General features: G+C 37.3%; 1 protein-coding gene and 1 pseudogene across 5 annotated transcripts; one reads left to right on the top strand and one right to left on the bottom strand.

Annotated features, from left to right (window-relative positions):
* Nucleotides 1-4,743: 4,743 nt before the first annotated feature.
* On the bottom strand, nucleotides 4,744-12,029 carry LOC113098068 (protein LCHN-like). 5 transcript variants are annotated; one of them, XM_026263046.1, is made up of 11 exons: nucleotides 11,441-12,029; nucleotides 10,814-10,913; nucleotides 10,005-10,163; nucleotides 9,518-9,674; nucleotides 8,769-8,907; nucleotides 8,470-8,601; nucleotides 8,086-8,236; nucleotides 7,926-7,994; nucleotides 6,660-6,851; nucleotides 6,496-6,545; nucleotides 4,744-6,420 (listed from the first exon to the last, which is right to left on the bottom strand). In XM_026263046.1, exons 1-10 carry the CDS (start codon nucleotides 11,817-11,819, stop codon nucleotides 6,533-6,535), a joined length of 1,491 nt encoding a protein of 496 aa, XP_026118831.1. In that variant the 5' UTR covers nucleotides 11,820-12,029; the 3' UTR covers nucleotides 4,744-6,420; nucleotides 6,496-6,532. The 5 variants fall into 5 exon arrangements, with proteins under 5 accessions (XP_026118831.1, XP_026118830.1, XP_026118828.1 ...); XM_026263045.1 differs by having other exon boundaries at nucleotides 4,744-6,545; XM_026263043.1 differs by lacking the exon at nucleotides 6,496-6,545 and having other exon boundaries at nucleotides 4,744-6,304.
* A 1,100-nt stretch (nucleotides 12,030-13,129) lies between these two features.
* On the top strand, nucleotides 13,130-15,623 carry LOC113098066 (wee1-like protein kinase 2; annotated as a pseudogene).
* The last annotated feature ends 258 nt before the right edge of the window (nucleotides 15,624-15,881 follow it).

The raw sequence follows: 15,881 nt of genomic DNA, 5'->3' as shown, positions 1-15,881 counted from the left end.
ACATAGAGACTCTTTCACCTAGATATCACACTATAGAGACTGTGTCTGTTCCACGAACTAGAAAATACAAAAAACGTCCAAACCAAGTTAAGGTTAAGGTTATTTAATTGAGGTTCAACAAATAAAAAACAAATGCAATATGGATAAACAAATGATAAAGATTGGCTTATTGAATATCAGATCCATTTCTACGAAAACACTTTTTGTAAATAATATGATAACTGATCATAATATAGATGTGCTCTGCTTGACAGAAACCTGGCTAAAACCTGATGATTACATTATTTTAAATGAGTCCACCCCCCAAGATTATTGTTATAAACACGAGCCGCGTCTAAAAGGCAAAGGGGGAGGTGTTGCTTCAATTTATAATAACGTTTTCAGGATTTCTCAGAGGGCAGGCGTCAAGTATAACTCGTTTGAAGTAATGGTGCTTCATATAACATTATCCAGAGAAACCAATGTTAATGATAAATCCCCTGTTATGTTTGTACTGGCTACTGTATACAGGCCACCAGGGCACCATACAGACTTTATTAAAGAGTTTGGTGATTTTACATCCGAGTTAGTTCTGGCTGCAGATAAAGTCTTAATAGTTGGTGATTTTAATATCCATGTCGATAATGAAAAAGATGTATTGGGATCAGCATTTATAGACATTCTGAACTCTATTGGTGTTAGACAACACGTTTCAGGACCTACTCATTGTCGAAATCATACTCTAGATTTAATACTGTCACATGGAATTGATGTTGATAGTGTTGAAATTATTCAGCCAAGTGATGATATCTCAGATCATTATTTAGTTCTGTGTAAACTTCATATAGCCAAAATTGTAAATTCTACTTCTTGTTACAAGTATCGAAGAACCATCACTTCTACCACAAAAGACAGCTTTTTAAGTTATCTTCCTGATGTATCCGAATTCCTTAGCATATCCAAAACCTCAGAACAACTTGATGATGTAACAGAAACTATGGACTCTCTCTTTTCTAGCACTTTAAATACAGTTGCTCCTTTACGCTTAAGAAAGGTTAAGGAAAACAGTTTGACACCATGGTATAATGAGCATACTCGCACCCTAAAGAGAGCAGCCCGAAAAATGGAGCGCAGCTGGAGGAAAACAAAACTAGAGGTATTTCGTATTGCTTGGCGGGAAAGTAGCATATCCTACCGAAAAGCATTAAAAACTGCTAGATCTGATTACTTTTCTTCTCTTTTAGAAGAAAACAAACATAACCCCAGGTATTTATTCAATACAGTGGCTAAATTAACGAAAAATAAAGCCTCAACAAGTGTTGACATTTCCCAACACCACAGCAGTAATGACTTTATGAACTACTTTACTTCTAAAATCGATACTATTAGAGATAAAATTGCAACCATTCAGCCGTCAGCTACAGTTTCGCATCAGACAGTGCACTATAGACCCCCTGAGGAACAGTTCCACTCATTCTCTACTATAGGAGAGGAAGAATTGTATAAACTTGTTAAATCATCTAAACTTACAACATGTATGTTAGACCCTATACCATCTAAGCTCTTAAAAGAGGTGCTTCCAGAAGTCATAGGTCCTCTTCTGACTATTATTAATTCCTCTTTGTTATTAGGACATGTCCCCAAAACCTTCAAACTGGCTGTTATTAAGCCTCTCATAAAAAAGCCACAACTTGACCCCAGAGAACTAGTTAATTATAGACCAATCTCGAATCTCCCTTTTCTGTCCAAGATACTAGAAAAGGTGGTATCCTCACAATTATATTCCTTCTTAGAGAAAAATGGTATATGTGAGGATTTCCAGTCAGGATTTAGACCGTATCATAGTACTGAAACTGCTCTCCTTAGAGTTACAAATGATCTGCTCTTATCATCTGATCGTGGGTGTATCTCTCTATTAGTTTTATTGGATCTTAGTGCTGCGTTTGACACAATTGACCACAACATTCTTTTGCATAGACTTGAACACTTTGTTGGCATCAGTGGAAGTGCATTAGCATGGTTTAAATCGTACTTATATGACCGCCATCAGTTCGTAGCAGTGAATGAAGATGTATCATATCGATCACAAGTGCAGTATGGAGTACCTCAAGGCTCAGTTCTAGGGCCGCTACTCTTCACGCTTTATATGTTACCCTTGGGAGATATCATCAGGAAACATGGTGTTAGCTTTCACTGTTATGCTGATGATACGCAGCTCTATATTTCCTCGCAGCCCGGTGAAACACACCAATTTGAAAAACTAATGGAATGCATAGTCGATATAAAAAATTGGATGACGAGTAATTTCTTACTGCTAAATTCAGAAAAAACAGAGGTGTTAATCATAGGGCCTAAAAACTCTACTTGTAATAACCTAGAACACTGTCTAAGACTTGATGGTTGCTCTGTCAATTCTTCGTCATCAGTTAGGAACCTAGGTGTGCTACTTGATCGCAATCTTTCCTTAGAAAGCCACGTTTCTAGCATTTGTAAAACTGCATTTTTCCATCTCAAAAATATATCTAAATTACGGCCTATGCTCTCAATGTCAAATGCAGAAATGTTAATCCATGCATTTATGACTTCAAGGTTAGACTACTGTAATGCTTTATTGGGTGGTTGTTCTGCACGCTTGGTAAACAAACTACAGCTAGTCCAAAATGCAGCAGCAAGAGTTCTTACTAGAACCAGGAAGTATGACCATATTAGCCCGGTCCTGTCCACACTGCACTGGCTCCCTATCAAACATCGTATAGATTTTAAAATATTGCTTATTACTTATAAAGCCCTGAATGGTTTAGCACCTCAGTATTTGAATGAGCTCCTTTTACATTATACTCCTCTACGTCCGCTACGTTCTCAAAACTCAGGCAATTTGATAATACCTAGAATATCAAAATCAACTGCGGGCGGCAGATCCTTTTCCTATTTGGCGCCTAAACTCTGGAATAACCTACCTAACATTGTTCGGGAGGCAGACACACTCTTGCAGTTTAAATCTAGATTAAAGACCCATCTCTTTAACCTGGCATACACATAACATACTAATATGCTTTTAATATCCAAATCCGTTAAAGGATTTTTAGGCTGCATTAATTAGGTAAACTGGAACCGGAACACTTCACATAACACCGTACTTTCTACATCATTAGAAGAATGGCATCTACGCTAATATTTGTCTGTTTCTCTCTTGTTCCGAGGTCACCGTGGCCACCAGATCCAGTCTGTGTCCAGATCAGAGGGTCACTGCAGTCACCCGGATCCAGTACGTATCCAGACCAGATGGTGGATCAGCACCTAGAAAGGACCTCTACTGACCTGAAAGACAGCGGAGACCAGGACAACTAGAGCCCCAGATACAGATCCCCTGTAAAGACCTTGTCTCAGAGGAGCACCAGGACAAGACCACAGGAAACAGATGATTCTTCTGCACAATCTGACTTTGCTGCAGCCTGGAATTGAACTACTGGTTTCGTCTGGTCAGAGGAGAACTGGCCCCCCAACTGAGCCTGGTTTCTCCCAAGGTTTTTTTCTCCATTCTGTCACCGATGGAGTTTCGGTTCCTTGCCGCTGTCGCCTCTGGCTTGCTTAGTTGGGGTCACTTCATCTACAGCGATATCGTTGACTTGATTGCAAATTAAAACAGACACTATTTCAACTGAACAGAGATGACATCAATGAATTCAATGATGAACTGCCTTTAACTATCATTTTGCATTATTGAGACACTGTTTTCCAAATGAATGTTGTTCAGTGCTTTGGCGCAATGTATTTTGTTTAAAGCACTATATAAATAAAGGTGATTGATTGATTGATTGATTGAGGCTCCTTGTTAAGGGTGTCACTGATTGTCTTCTGGACAACTGTCGGATCAGCAGTCTTCCCAATGATTTGTAGACTAGTGAACCAAACTGGGAGACCATTCTGAAGGCTCAGGAAACCTTTGTGGTTGTTTTGAGTTGATTAGCTGATTGGCATGTCACCATATTCTAATTTGTTGAGAAAGTGAATTGGTGGGTTTTTGTTAAATGTGAGCCGAAATCATCACAATTAAAAGAAACAAAGACTTAAACTACTTTCCTGAATTTAGGTTACTACTTTCCTGAATTAAGGTTTCTGAATTTAATTTATTGTAACCCCAGGAGACCTTCAGTAAATAACAATCGGTTTTATTCCTCTGGGTTGCAGTAACTCTCTGTATTTTCAATAATTATTATTTTAATAAAATAATAAGAATGTATAAGCACTGTATAAGATAAAACAGTAGGGTGCAGACTTTATGACATTGACAATGTCTGTGGATGTGAAACTGTTGCCACGGAAACTGAGGTTCTTTTGCAGTGCAGAGAGCAGCTTGCACAGGCTCAGCGCTAACAGTGCCGGGATGATGGTTGTGTAAAAGTGTGGAGAGGAGCCTGACAAAACCAGAAAACATACCGGTCAAATGAACGTCGAGCTGTCATAAAGGTCACCATACTCCAACTGAACAATTTGTGTTCAGTATGGACCTTAATGAAAAGGCAGTTAAATTGTGTCATTTTGATGGTTTTTCAACCGCATGGATGAGGTTATTAACTTTTAAGGGTTTGTTGTTGTTTTTGTTTTCCAAAAACGTAATATTATCATGAAGATTGAAAAGATGGCTCAAGAACTTGCTATTTTGCTTATTTTTAAAGACTATCCCATGCATTTGTGTTAATCTTTAGGTAACCCAGTGTTTTGTTTTTCTCAAAACAATCCCCAATACTCCACAAACAAAGCATGTGATAGAAAAGAAGGAACCGTTTATTTCAAAATGGCAGTGAATAAGAATCACTGGCTTTAAAACAACAGACACAAGCTGTTAGTTTGTATTACTATGTAGGTAGTGTAAGAAAGAGGCATTAGATTAGTGCTTTGTGATACCAGTAAAGTACAACTCAACATTCCTGTAGCCTGTTATTATTACAAAGATTTGTATAACACTTAGATAACTCGCAAAAAACATTGCACACACACACACACACACACAATACCAGACAATTCAACCTGTACAATAATATACATTCTCAGTTCTTTTACAATAGGACACTACATAACCAACAGACATCCTACAAGAGGATGGTTTGAAAGATTTATAATACAGATCGTTCTCTGATAGATCAGAAATGTAAAAACAAAATTCACATTAATCAAATCTAGTTTATAAGCAACAGTATTATTTATTGTTCATTTAAATCTTTTAATTAATATAATTTAAAGAACTTCATCCATCAAACTGACAAACCTCTGAGTGCCAGCACTCATTCCCAAGTAATGAATTATCACTGTGCATTATTTTATTAGAAGGTTGAAAAGTAGATTAGATTAGAAACTGTAAACTCAAAAGGTCACATTTCCATTAAATTTCAAATAGATTAATGCAGCTTTATAAATAATTTGAATAATTACGTTTCCAGGTAGGGTTTTCACAGGATGAACATATAAATGCACACAAAACCACAATCAATTGGTCTTGTGAGGTTAGTTTGCTGCTGTTATCCAGATTTGATTGACCCAAGTACATTTAAATAAGAAACCCCAAGTATATACATATTCAAAGTCTTTAACAAGTACTAATCAGGAGCATTCACTGATGACCGACAGCAATAGAATCACATTCATTTTCTTTAGAGCAAATTAAGGACCTCAAAAAGCTGATTGTAACATTTCTGCATCTGTATAAATCATATGTGCATCAGACTGTGCATTAAATGTATAATGTACATTCAATACCAACAGTGATAGTGTTTAAAGGCCTGTTTTAGCACAATGATACCCGTTTAGTGGGTAATAACAGCGTAGACAGCATCGAAATGATAGTCACATTCATCAGCTTACATTTGGGTAATGAAATGAGAATGACTGAGAACCTTCTACACTATTGTTCATTCCCATTCATATATATGTCAATAAGCTCTGTTCCAAACTACAGCAGCTAAACTGATTGTGTCTATTTTTCCATGCACAATAGATCACAAATAACACAACAAACACAGTGAATGATGTCTGATTTTCCCAAATTGAAATGTTCACATGCACGTGATTAAGTTCAACAAATGTGCCATTGATTGTGAAAATCTTCACCATCATAGTACTGTGTGTAATATATTGCAACATCCATAAAAGTTTTAGAAATACAGATATGGCATTCAAAGCAGGCTTCACCAAACCGGTGTTTCCAGAAAAAAATATGTGGATCCAATGTGGAAGTGAGAGTTGCTCGGTTGATGGACTGGTTTTCCAATTCTCTGGTGTTCAAGGGAAGCAGATTTATATTCACATCAGTTCCCCCAGACAGCACTGGCTAGAAGGACAAAGTCACAACTGAAGACCACACAATAAAAAGCAGTAGAGAGAGGCACAGAGATCGTCGTGTTTTGGAAACAAGCTTGGGCAGAGTCGAGTAGAAATCCAAGATGGCTGGAAGGATACGAAGCACACAGATAAACAGACAAGCAGAAAGTCGTCAATGGATTGAATGGCTGCAGAGTGCACCTTTTGGTGTTGGCAGTGTCAGTGTGGTCCAGAAGGGTCAGGAATGGCTCCTGAGATAGCCAAGCCAGAGAAAGAGAGAAAAGAAAGCAGGTAATCAGTAGGCAGTGTGTTGTAGCCCTCAAAGAAAATGAGCTCCAGATAAAGCGGCAGAGAAAGAGTCTTACGGGCAGCAGGGGTTGTCAATAACCAGCATGACGTCAATGCCATAGATTTCCAGCAGGTCGATGAGAAAACCCCGGTCACTGTGAGGATCCAGCCCCATGGCTCTCATATGTTCAGCACTCAGGGTAGGATCGGCGCTCCCCGCCACCTCAGACAGGGTCTGGAAGATTCTGTTGTTTTGCTCCATGAAGAACCTGGATCACAAACGGGGAAATTCCATACATATTAATTACAGCAATATAAACAGTAATTTCTCTTTGGTTTGCATTACAAAAAACACACAAAAATAATAAAATAAAATAAAATGAACAGAAATGGCAGAAAAACTAAGTGCTTCATAGCTATATTTATATTATATTACACTTAAGAAATTTTGGATTTCATATTAGTAAGTTAGTAACATTTGTTTTAAGTGACAGTATAAAATAACATACTGTATGCAATAATATTATATAAAGTTGTATTTTTTTTGTTGTTTGTTAAGAATTTTTTCTTTTTTTCAGCAAGGATGCATTACAATAATCAAAACTGACAGTCAAACATTTACAACATATTTTACAAAAATGTATATTTTAAATAAATTATGTTCTTTTGTACTTTCTATTAACTGAAAAAAAGTATAATGGTTTTCATTTAAACTAACATAAGAAATGTAATATTACTGATAATACGTTTTCTGCAAATGATGATATTAGAATGATTTCTGAACGATTATGTGGCACTAAAAACTGGAGTAATGACTGTTGATTAAAATTCTGCTACATAAACTACATTTTAAAACATTAAAATAGAAAACAGTAATTTTACATTTTAATACTATTTCACAATCTTACTGTTTTTATTAAATAAATGCATCTTTAGTGCTCATGAGAGCTTAATCTTACTTACTGATCCTGAACTTTTGAACTGTAATGAAATTTATAATCCACAAAATAACTATTCACAATTCAAGTATTAAAATATAGTATCAATTTTCCAACTATATCTATATATCTATATATATATATATATAGATAGATAGATAGATAGATAGATAGATAGATAGATAGATAGATAGATAGATAGATAGATAGATAGATAGATAGATAGATAGATAGATAGATAGATAGATAGATAGATAGATAGATGGATGGATAGTTTAAGCAAGGTTAAAGAAGGTTTCACAAAAAGTGTATTGTGTTCTTCCAAACACTCTTTCTATCTCATTAAAATCTGCAGATGTGATAAACTTCTATCATTGTGCTGAGGTGTGTATTTCCATCACATACAAAATGAAGAGGTCTTCCTCATTAGATGTGCAGTCTCCATCCACCTCCTGAGAGTACAGCAGCAACTGCCTGCAATGATATCAACATCATCATATGTTTTTAGCTTTTCATTTTTTGATCTATTGTTCTCATAGGCCTTGATTTTAAAACGCCTAGGTACCTTTGCTCACAGAGCTTGCGATACTTCTCTCGGTCTGCACTGTTGAGTCGAAGCAGAGGCTGGAGGCTCTCTCTGTGTGTCTTTACATTCTGATTGTCAATATATACATCGTACAGCTCCTTCTTTTCCTCAAATATCTTCTCTGTTGTACCTGAGAACCCAAATAAAAATCCCTGATTTCTTTTTTTACAGTTTTACAGAGTTACATTCTTACTAATTTACCAGCTAATATTTATGGTGGAAGCAAAGGTTCTTATTTCCTAAACCCGCTACCAAGAGCAACGATAATTTTGGACATTTGTTTACAAAGGTTAAACCCTGTTGTGTCTGTGGAATTATGAATTTGCCTCCAACTTTAGTCCTCCTCTTGACTGAGAAACTTACAAGCTACATAAGACATTTCAGTCTCAAGAGCGGCAATGTCAGCAACATTGATGTAGAAGAAGGGGCGGAACTCCGGAACAGACACGCCCATCCCAGGAATGGACACATTAGCAAGGCAGCAGCAACAGTATACTAAAAGATGCAAAGCAAAAACACAGTAAATGCACAAATCAATGACAATGCCAAGACATGGACAAGATCTTTATCACTGGATTCTCAAGCTATCTTTAATTTGATAAGGAAAAATCTGCAGAGAGGTTAGTACAGCCATGTGCATGTAAATGGGTTTCTGCTCTCACCCCGATAGCAGACCACACCGACAGGGGGAGGAGAGAAAATGAGGATGCGTTTCCTGAGCAAAGCAAACTTCCACAGCACCATGATCTGCTCTCCAAAGAAGCGTATGAACTGGGACATGCAGCCAGCCGGGTGTGTGATCTGATTGGAGGTGGACAGAGAACAGAGAAGAGGCATGATTTGTGCTTATGATCTCTTATTAAATTACAGAGAGACAAATCACGTATATTATACAGGCTCTAAAAGTTTCTAAGAAAAACGTGGCAGCTTTTATATCATAAAGAAACTGTGTGAATAATAAATTAATTATTATCACAGCCGTTTAGCTGATTAACAGAAGATATCATGACATAAAACCATAATAAAAACCATAGACAAGGATTTAGAATGTGCATCTTCAAAACTGAACAAGGCTTTATTTAACTAACATCATATCCAAATCTAGTTGAGGGGTATCTCCTCATATGGAATTCTTCTTTAACAATAGAGGATCTTGTGGATTGTAGACAGAGGAATTTGTCTCACAATAGTTCTTTCTGAACTCTCCCATGCTTTAAATGCTGGTTAATCAGTAACGTGAAATTCCCAAAGTGGGCTGGCCTAGATTACTTCAGAATCTCAAAAAATGATCTTATTTGAATTAGTATTTGAATTATCAAATACTGCTGTCATTAAAACATATTTAATGGAACTCCTTCAAAAGGCTGAAGCTTTGATTAGTGGCAGATAATGTTGGGTTATATTTTCAAACCTTCATCTCTGGATGCATGCAGCGGTTGACTATGGGCCCAAGAACACTGGTCGGGCAGGCTGTGACCAAACCGTTTCCTCCCGAGGGCAACACTGCCTTTTTATCCTCGTAGAAAGCTTCCAGTGGAGAGTACTGACCTGGAGACTGCAACTGGTGCCTGGAAGAAAACGTGCTGGTTGTTGTTGTTGTCATAAAATGCATTGCACTTAACAGGAAGTTGCTTTATTTAGATGCAGACATTAAACATCAGACATTTTTAACACAGTTGATCATGATGTCCTTTATATTACAATTGTGCATGCTGCATATTACTACCTTAACTGATTGAAGAAGAGGTGATTCTAAATTAAACAAATTCCATGTCACATTGCATGCAACCCAGAGCTTATGTTAATACATAAAAACATCTTAAAATAGAAATGATGCATGCAAAAAAGTAAGAGAAAGAGACATAACAAGGTAAAATGTGAAGCAAGCATACACTTACCGAACTTGGTTTTCCAGAAAGTGCATGTAACGGTATAGCAGTGTGTAAGAAGGAGACAAAATCCCTACAGATTTCATCCGAGCTCCTCGTTCCAGCTCACTCTCCACAGGCATGTTGGCAAAGCACGCTAGTCCAAAGTAACTGCCTTTACGAAAATATCTACATAATCAGACAAGCACATTTAATCTGGAGTCATCTATATACATACACACGAACTGAACATGTTTGGATGACAACATGCAACTATTAATCAAACAGATATCTTGAATGAATTACTCTTTAGAAAACAAAACAATTGGTTGAATCTTATGAAACAGGATGGGGGGGGGGGGCACACAACTACAACACAAAATTATTTTTTGTCATGGTCAATATCCGGATTCAAAACATTTATTCTACCTCTAGATTGTTGATTAAAATGTAATGTGAATAACAGATAGATACTATAAAGGATTTTATAATGGCTGTATGGTCCAGGGCAAATGTAACATGTGATATGAAATACAAATTGACTAAATTTTAAAACTTGAAATGTTAAATGAATATTATTTCAGCTATCTAGTTGACTTTTCTAAAAAGGATTTGGATGGTTAAAATGGTCCAACTATATATGTGTGTGTGTGTGTGTGTGTGTGTGTGGTAGTAGTAATAGTGGTACTAAAGCTTTCTAATTTTAGGCTAATTAAACCAAAATGTTTATTTTTCCAAATAATGGAGGGTAGGTCTGTACAGATATGCATTATTAAGCAAAATGTTACAAATGCCCTGTCTCTTATATATCCAGTGGTATTTATAAAAGAGATTCCCACATGAAGTCACTTGAGATCCGATGAGAGCCGCTTGCCATAGACTTGAACTCTACTCCCTCCAGATTCACATCTTGAGGTAGGCACCATTCTATCATGTTGCCTGTAAAAGACACAGTGTGGGATTATGTAAGCAATTGTGAAGCTGTTGGACCAGGTTTTAATCAAACAGTGTTTGCAGAAGAACAAAAAACTCTCTAAATGCCTTTTCCCACAGAACTCCCTTTGAAAAAAAGAGGAAGTCTTAAAAACAGCTATATGACTTCATACAACTCTCACTTCATAGTGTATTCATTTTCAACATGTTTTGTTATGTTTTTAAATATTAATAGTCATTTAAAACTCTCAGTGTTAGTAACAAACAAGAAGCCATTAAGTTGCCATAAAGTAATAAAGCAGAGAAGACCCCCTTTTTTCAAGATCATTGGGAAGTTTATAATATGTATAGTATATATACTATATTTGTAGATAATAGCTATAATGTAATGTAATCCACACTTTATGACACCATCACGATTATAATTAGGGTATTTCTAAGAACTTAGCATGTTTTTAATTAGATTTCTCCTTTTCATCATCTATAATTTACAATTTTACCTCAATCAGACATTTTACAGTTTTTCACCTCACCCGATCTTGTGTCGAAAGTCACAACAAACACTGCAACTATTTGGTCTTTTTCTTCCCATCCAGTGATCCTCCGATCCCTGACTGACAGTCCATGAAAGGCGCAGTCTCCCTCCTCATCAGTGGCGGAAGCATCTCTTCCCGGGCCGCTGTATTTATGGGGAGAATGTGCACTTTCACTAGAAACAGCTGTTACGCTGTTCGCTCTCGCCGGGCTTGTGTTCAGGGAGATATCTGCCCGTGCACCACCCTCGATCGGGTAACTAGACAGTCCGGAATGTACTGAATCCTCAGTCTCCGGCGATGGAGACGTTGGGGCAAGTTCGGGTGGGGGAACCTCCTCCCAGTCCAGCAGCGGAGCGCGATCCGACTGCTCCACCATACTTACTTCGATATCGTCTATCGAGGAAAAAAAACAAAGTCCTCGCACTCGATACCGAGCGGTCAGTCTAACCGACAAACGCTACGCATGAAACGGAACATAGCGCTTGCGATTCAAATGATCCCTAAACGTAGTGATTTAGACAGGGTAACAGACGCTACCCAGGCGTACTCTGTTTTGATGATGTCACAGACTTCCGCTCACGTGATTGTTATTGGTGTCAAGTTCAAACTATGAGTTCAACCTCCTCCCACCCGAAAAATAAATACACAGTATGATGTTGTCTGTGTGCGCAGTAACGTAAACGTTACCCTAAAATAAATATGCTGACGACTATGATGACCATAATTTATTTTCCTTGACAGTCAGAATGCTTAGAAATCACAAATTTAGCTTTTTGGATGTTTAATAATAAATTAAATTGAAAGTTTACATAAATAAATAGTATATCTATAATGTATTTCTTTGTCTTTACAGGTTTGATTAGTGGTGTTTCAAGCTGGATCTTTTTTTGTTAATTGTGCATTCAAAGACTGTGAACTAGCATTTCATTGGCTGATACAATTAAACCTATACGCTAACTAAAGTGACATTTTTTCATTCGCATCTTCAGCAGTTACTAAGAGAGTAAAAACATGATTTTGTAAAGTTACTGAAGAAGACCACAAAATGGTGTAAGGGTGATATTGAAACTCTGAAGAAATGTTTTCAGTTAACAGATTTTAAAGATTGGCGTTATGAATCAAAATATTTAACAGTAGTTAGCGGAGTTAATTAAGGGTCGAGCCACTCCTCCCATCGTTAAAGTCAAAGGACCTCAGCAATGTTGACAGTGACAGGCCAGGTTCAGTGGCTGGTGGTCCATTAGCTCATTTCAGGGTAAGTTGGAATTGCTTTTATGTTGTTCAAAACAGCATAATAAAACAATGGAAGTAATATATATTTGAGAGAATCTGTAAATGTTTTGCTTTTCTCTCAACAATCATATGAGATCCTCAGAATTTGTCGTTGAGGCCTACCTAAGGAGAATATTATGTTTATATAATTTTGTGTCTAAATTTTAAGTACATATTATGTTTAAAAAATAATAAAATAAAACAGATTGGCATGTCACAGTAGATGCATTTTACATCCCACTCTTGAGTTATTGTTAGTTTAATTTACATGTTATTTGCCATACTAACCCCCTTTTCTTCAATCTGTGGAAATTTTCAGACTGCAGTGGTCTGAAATTACCTTTGTGAATGCAGCGCAGCAGCATCTGAACTTCTGCAGCAGTGGGGAGGAGGACAGCAGTGACAATAGCTTTGATGAATGGGCACACAGGAGTGTTCCAGTCAGAAGCCCGCGCCGGACAACCCGAGTACAGCGCCACCACACAAGGAGTATCACAGTTCCCCCTTCCATCCCTTCTCCCATACCGTATGCTGCTTGGGAAAAACTCTGGCTTTGTGACTCACCAAGTACACCAATGGTTCACAGTTTCATGTAAACGTTGATATGATGTCCATCTGCTGTATGATTTGCAGTAGCAATACATTTGACCCTTTAAAGAATTGTTTACTGATTATATCATAAGACTTCTTCTTCCTGCTGAGGTTGCAGTCTAAATCGACCCTCCCTTGCTCTATTAGCATGCCATGTCACTGTCAAAGATTCCTTCGTTTGTCTACTGCTTTTGATCCTGTGCCCTTAGTAAACATTAACCCTTTCACTCCAGAGACGGTGCGCAGGAACAGTGAACACCACAAGAAGAAGAGCCAAAGGAGTGATGATGATGATGACGATGCACAAAGGTAACAGATCTTGGCTTTAAGTGATTCATATAGAGGAACTAGATTTACATTGAGTTACCTTTACAGATCTAAAGAAACTCTGAACTCGTCAGAGGATGAAAATGTATTCCTTCCCTCAAAGGTATGGTTTCAAAGGCCATTGCTTTGCATTGTCTATTATGGAGTAGGTTAAGAAGTCTTCATAATCCCACCAAAAGCTTTGGCAAATCTCTGTGTTCTCTCACACGGTCTCCCATCTGTTGCCCTTCAGAGGCCAGCAGTGTCAGCCCATATGCCGTCGTGTTTTGAGAGTGAGTTTTTAGAGCTGGGCTGCATCTGCGTGGGTGAGTTTGGTTCCGTGTATAGATGTGTGAAGAGGTTGGATGGTTGCATGTACGCCATCAAGCTCTCGTGCAGGCCAATTGGAGGCTCTGCCAATGAGTGAGTCAGCGCTGCTAGCCACACTGGGCTTAATGTTCTAAGTTTTCCAAATGTAAAAACTCAAAGGACAATTATATACAGTATATGGTTAGGGTCTTTTTATGGTTTTTGTGGTTCCTCAATGAATCTTAGACTATTAGATTATTTTAGATTATTAATGTAAATTTTTTTCCCTCTTTAGGCAGTTGGCCTTGAAGGAAGTGTATACCCATGCAGAGTTTGGCTATCACCCTCATGTTGTCCGATACTACTCCGCATTGGCTGAGGATGACCATATGATTATACAAAATGAGTTATGTGATGGTAGGACAGAAGATCACAAAACTACATAGATGGTCATGTGTTTTTTTTACTTTGAGAACTTACTCGAAAGCTTTTTTGGTCTTATAGGTGGTAGCCTCCATGATGCTATAACTGAAAAGGGAGTTCCTCAGTGTTCCTAGGTTGAGGGATTTTCTCTTACGGGTCTCTTTGGGGCTCAGATACATTCACAGCACAGGCCTGGTGCACCTCGACATCAAACCCAGTGAGCTCCGTGTCTGACATTGTTACTCAGATGCATATAACACTCAGTGGAAGTGGACTTTTTGACTAGCACATGTTTAAATTTCCATCCTTTTCAGGTAATATTTTCATCTGGCGCCAACCCAGCTCGAGTGCTGGTGGAGAGGGAGAAAGTGAAGAAGATGGAAGCCCCTTCTCTGGAGTTGTATATACAATTGGTATGTACCTACCTGTCCATGTTTTTAACCATTGAATGCATAAGTGATTTGTAAGTCATTATTACATATTTGGGTCTTTAGTGACCTGGAATGTATTTTTAATATGGGTCTTAACTGCTCATGTTGCCCTGCAACTTCATATTTCGGAAAAAAATTGATTGTTTCAGTGAATGATTTCGGAACCCCAAAACCATTTTGACAGAAATATTTTTTTGTTGTTGTTGTTTTAATCAAATATTTTCAGTTGCCAAAAATTCTGTGCATCACTAGATCTAATATTATCAATTACAAAATATAAAAATAAAGCATATTTAATTATTGAATTTTATTTGTAATTTTAACTTGCATTGCTAAATTGATGGATATACAGCTGTATATATGTGATATCATGAATATCTTGTTCTTTAGGTGACTTGGGTCATGTTATATCCATTTCAAGCCCTCAGGTTGAGGAAGGGGATAGCCGATTCATGGCCTATGAGGTCCTGCTAGAGGTATGATATCTGTTTGAACTTTTTCCAGAGAGTTCAGTTTTTTGCAGAGTTTAATTCTAGCAAAACAAGCTAATGGTGGATGTAACCAGTTGCTGACTTTTTTCTTTGCAGGACTACATACTGTACATCTTCCTAAAGCAGATATTTTTGCACTGGGCCTTCTTTAAAGAATCTGTTTACTTAATGCTACACTCTCAGGTACAAAAGCTGATACTGGGGCAGTACCTTTTCAAAGAGGCACAGCTTTGTACCTTATTTACCCCCAAGTTATGCATATTTGTACCTTTTGAAACTGTACCACAGCTTTTGTATTATTTCTTTTTTGCAATGAGTATGTATCGTGTTTTTCAAAATAGTAGTCAGTTATTTTAAAAAATCCAGTACAATTTTTTAAAAATATATTTATCAAAGATTTCAGAATTCATATTTACCATATGTTAGTCAATTGTGCAGTGTTGCGAATAAAAACATAAATGTGCTTTCATTCCACCAGCAGAGGGCATAAAGCAGATAATGTTGATGAATGTGGTGTCTGAAGAATGCTCATGAATGTGGTTTCTGAAGATTTCTCATGAATATATTGGTGGTTTTGAAGTTGTTTACAATGGATTCATACATTCAGTCTCTGAG

Source organism: Carassius auratus, unplaced genomic scaffold (assembly GCF_003368295.1).
Source record: "Carassius auratus strain Wakin unplaced genomic scaffold, ASM336829v1 scaf_tig00216410, whole genome shotgun sequence".
Taxonomy (NCBI): domain Eukaryota; kingdom Metazoa; phylum Chordata; class Actinopteri; order Cypriniformes; family Cyprinidae; genus Carassius; species Carassius auratus.
This window is presented reverse-complemented; position numbering and strand designations above follow the sequence as displayed.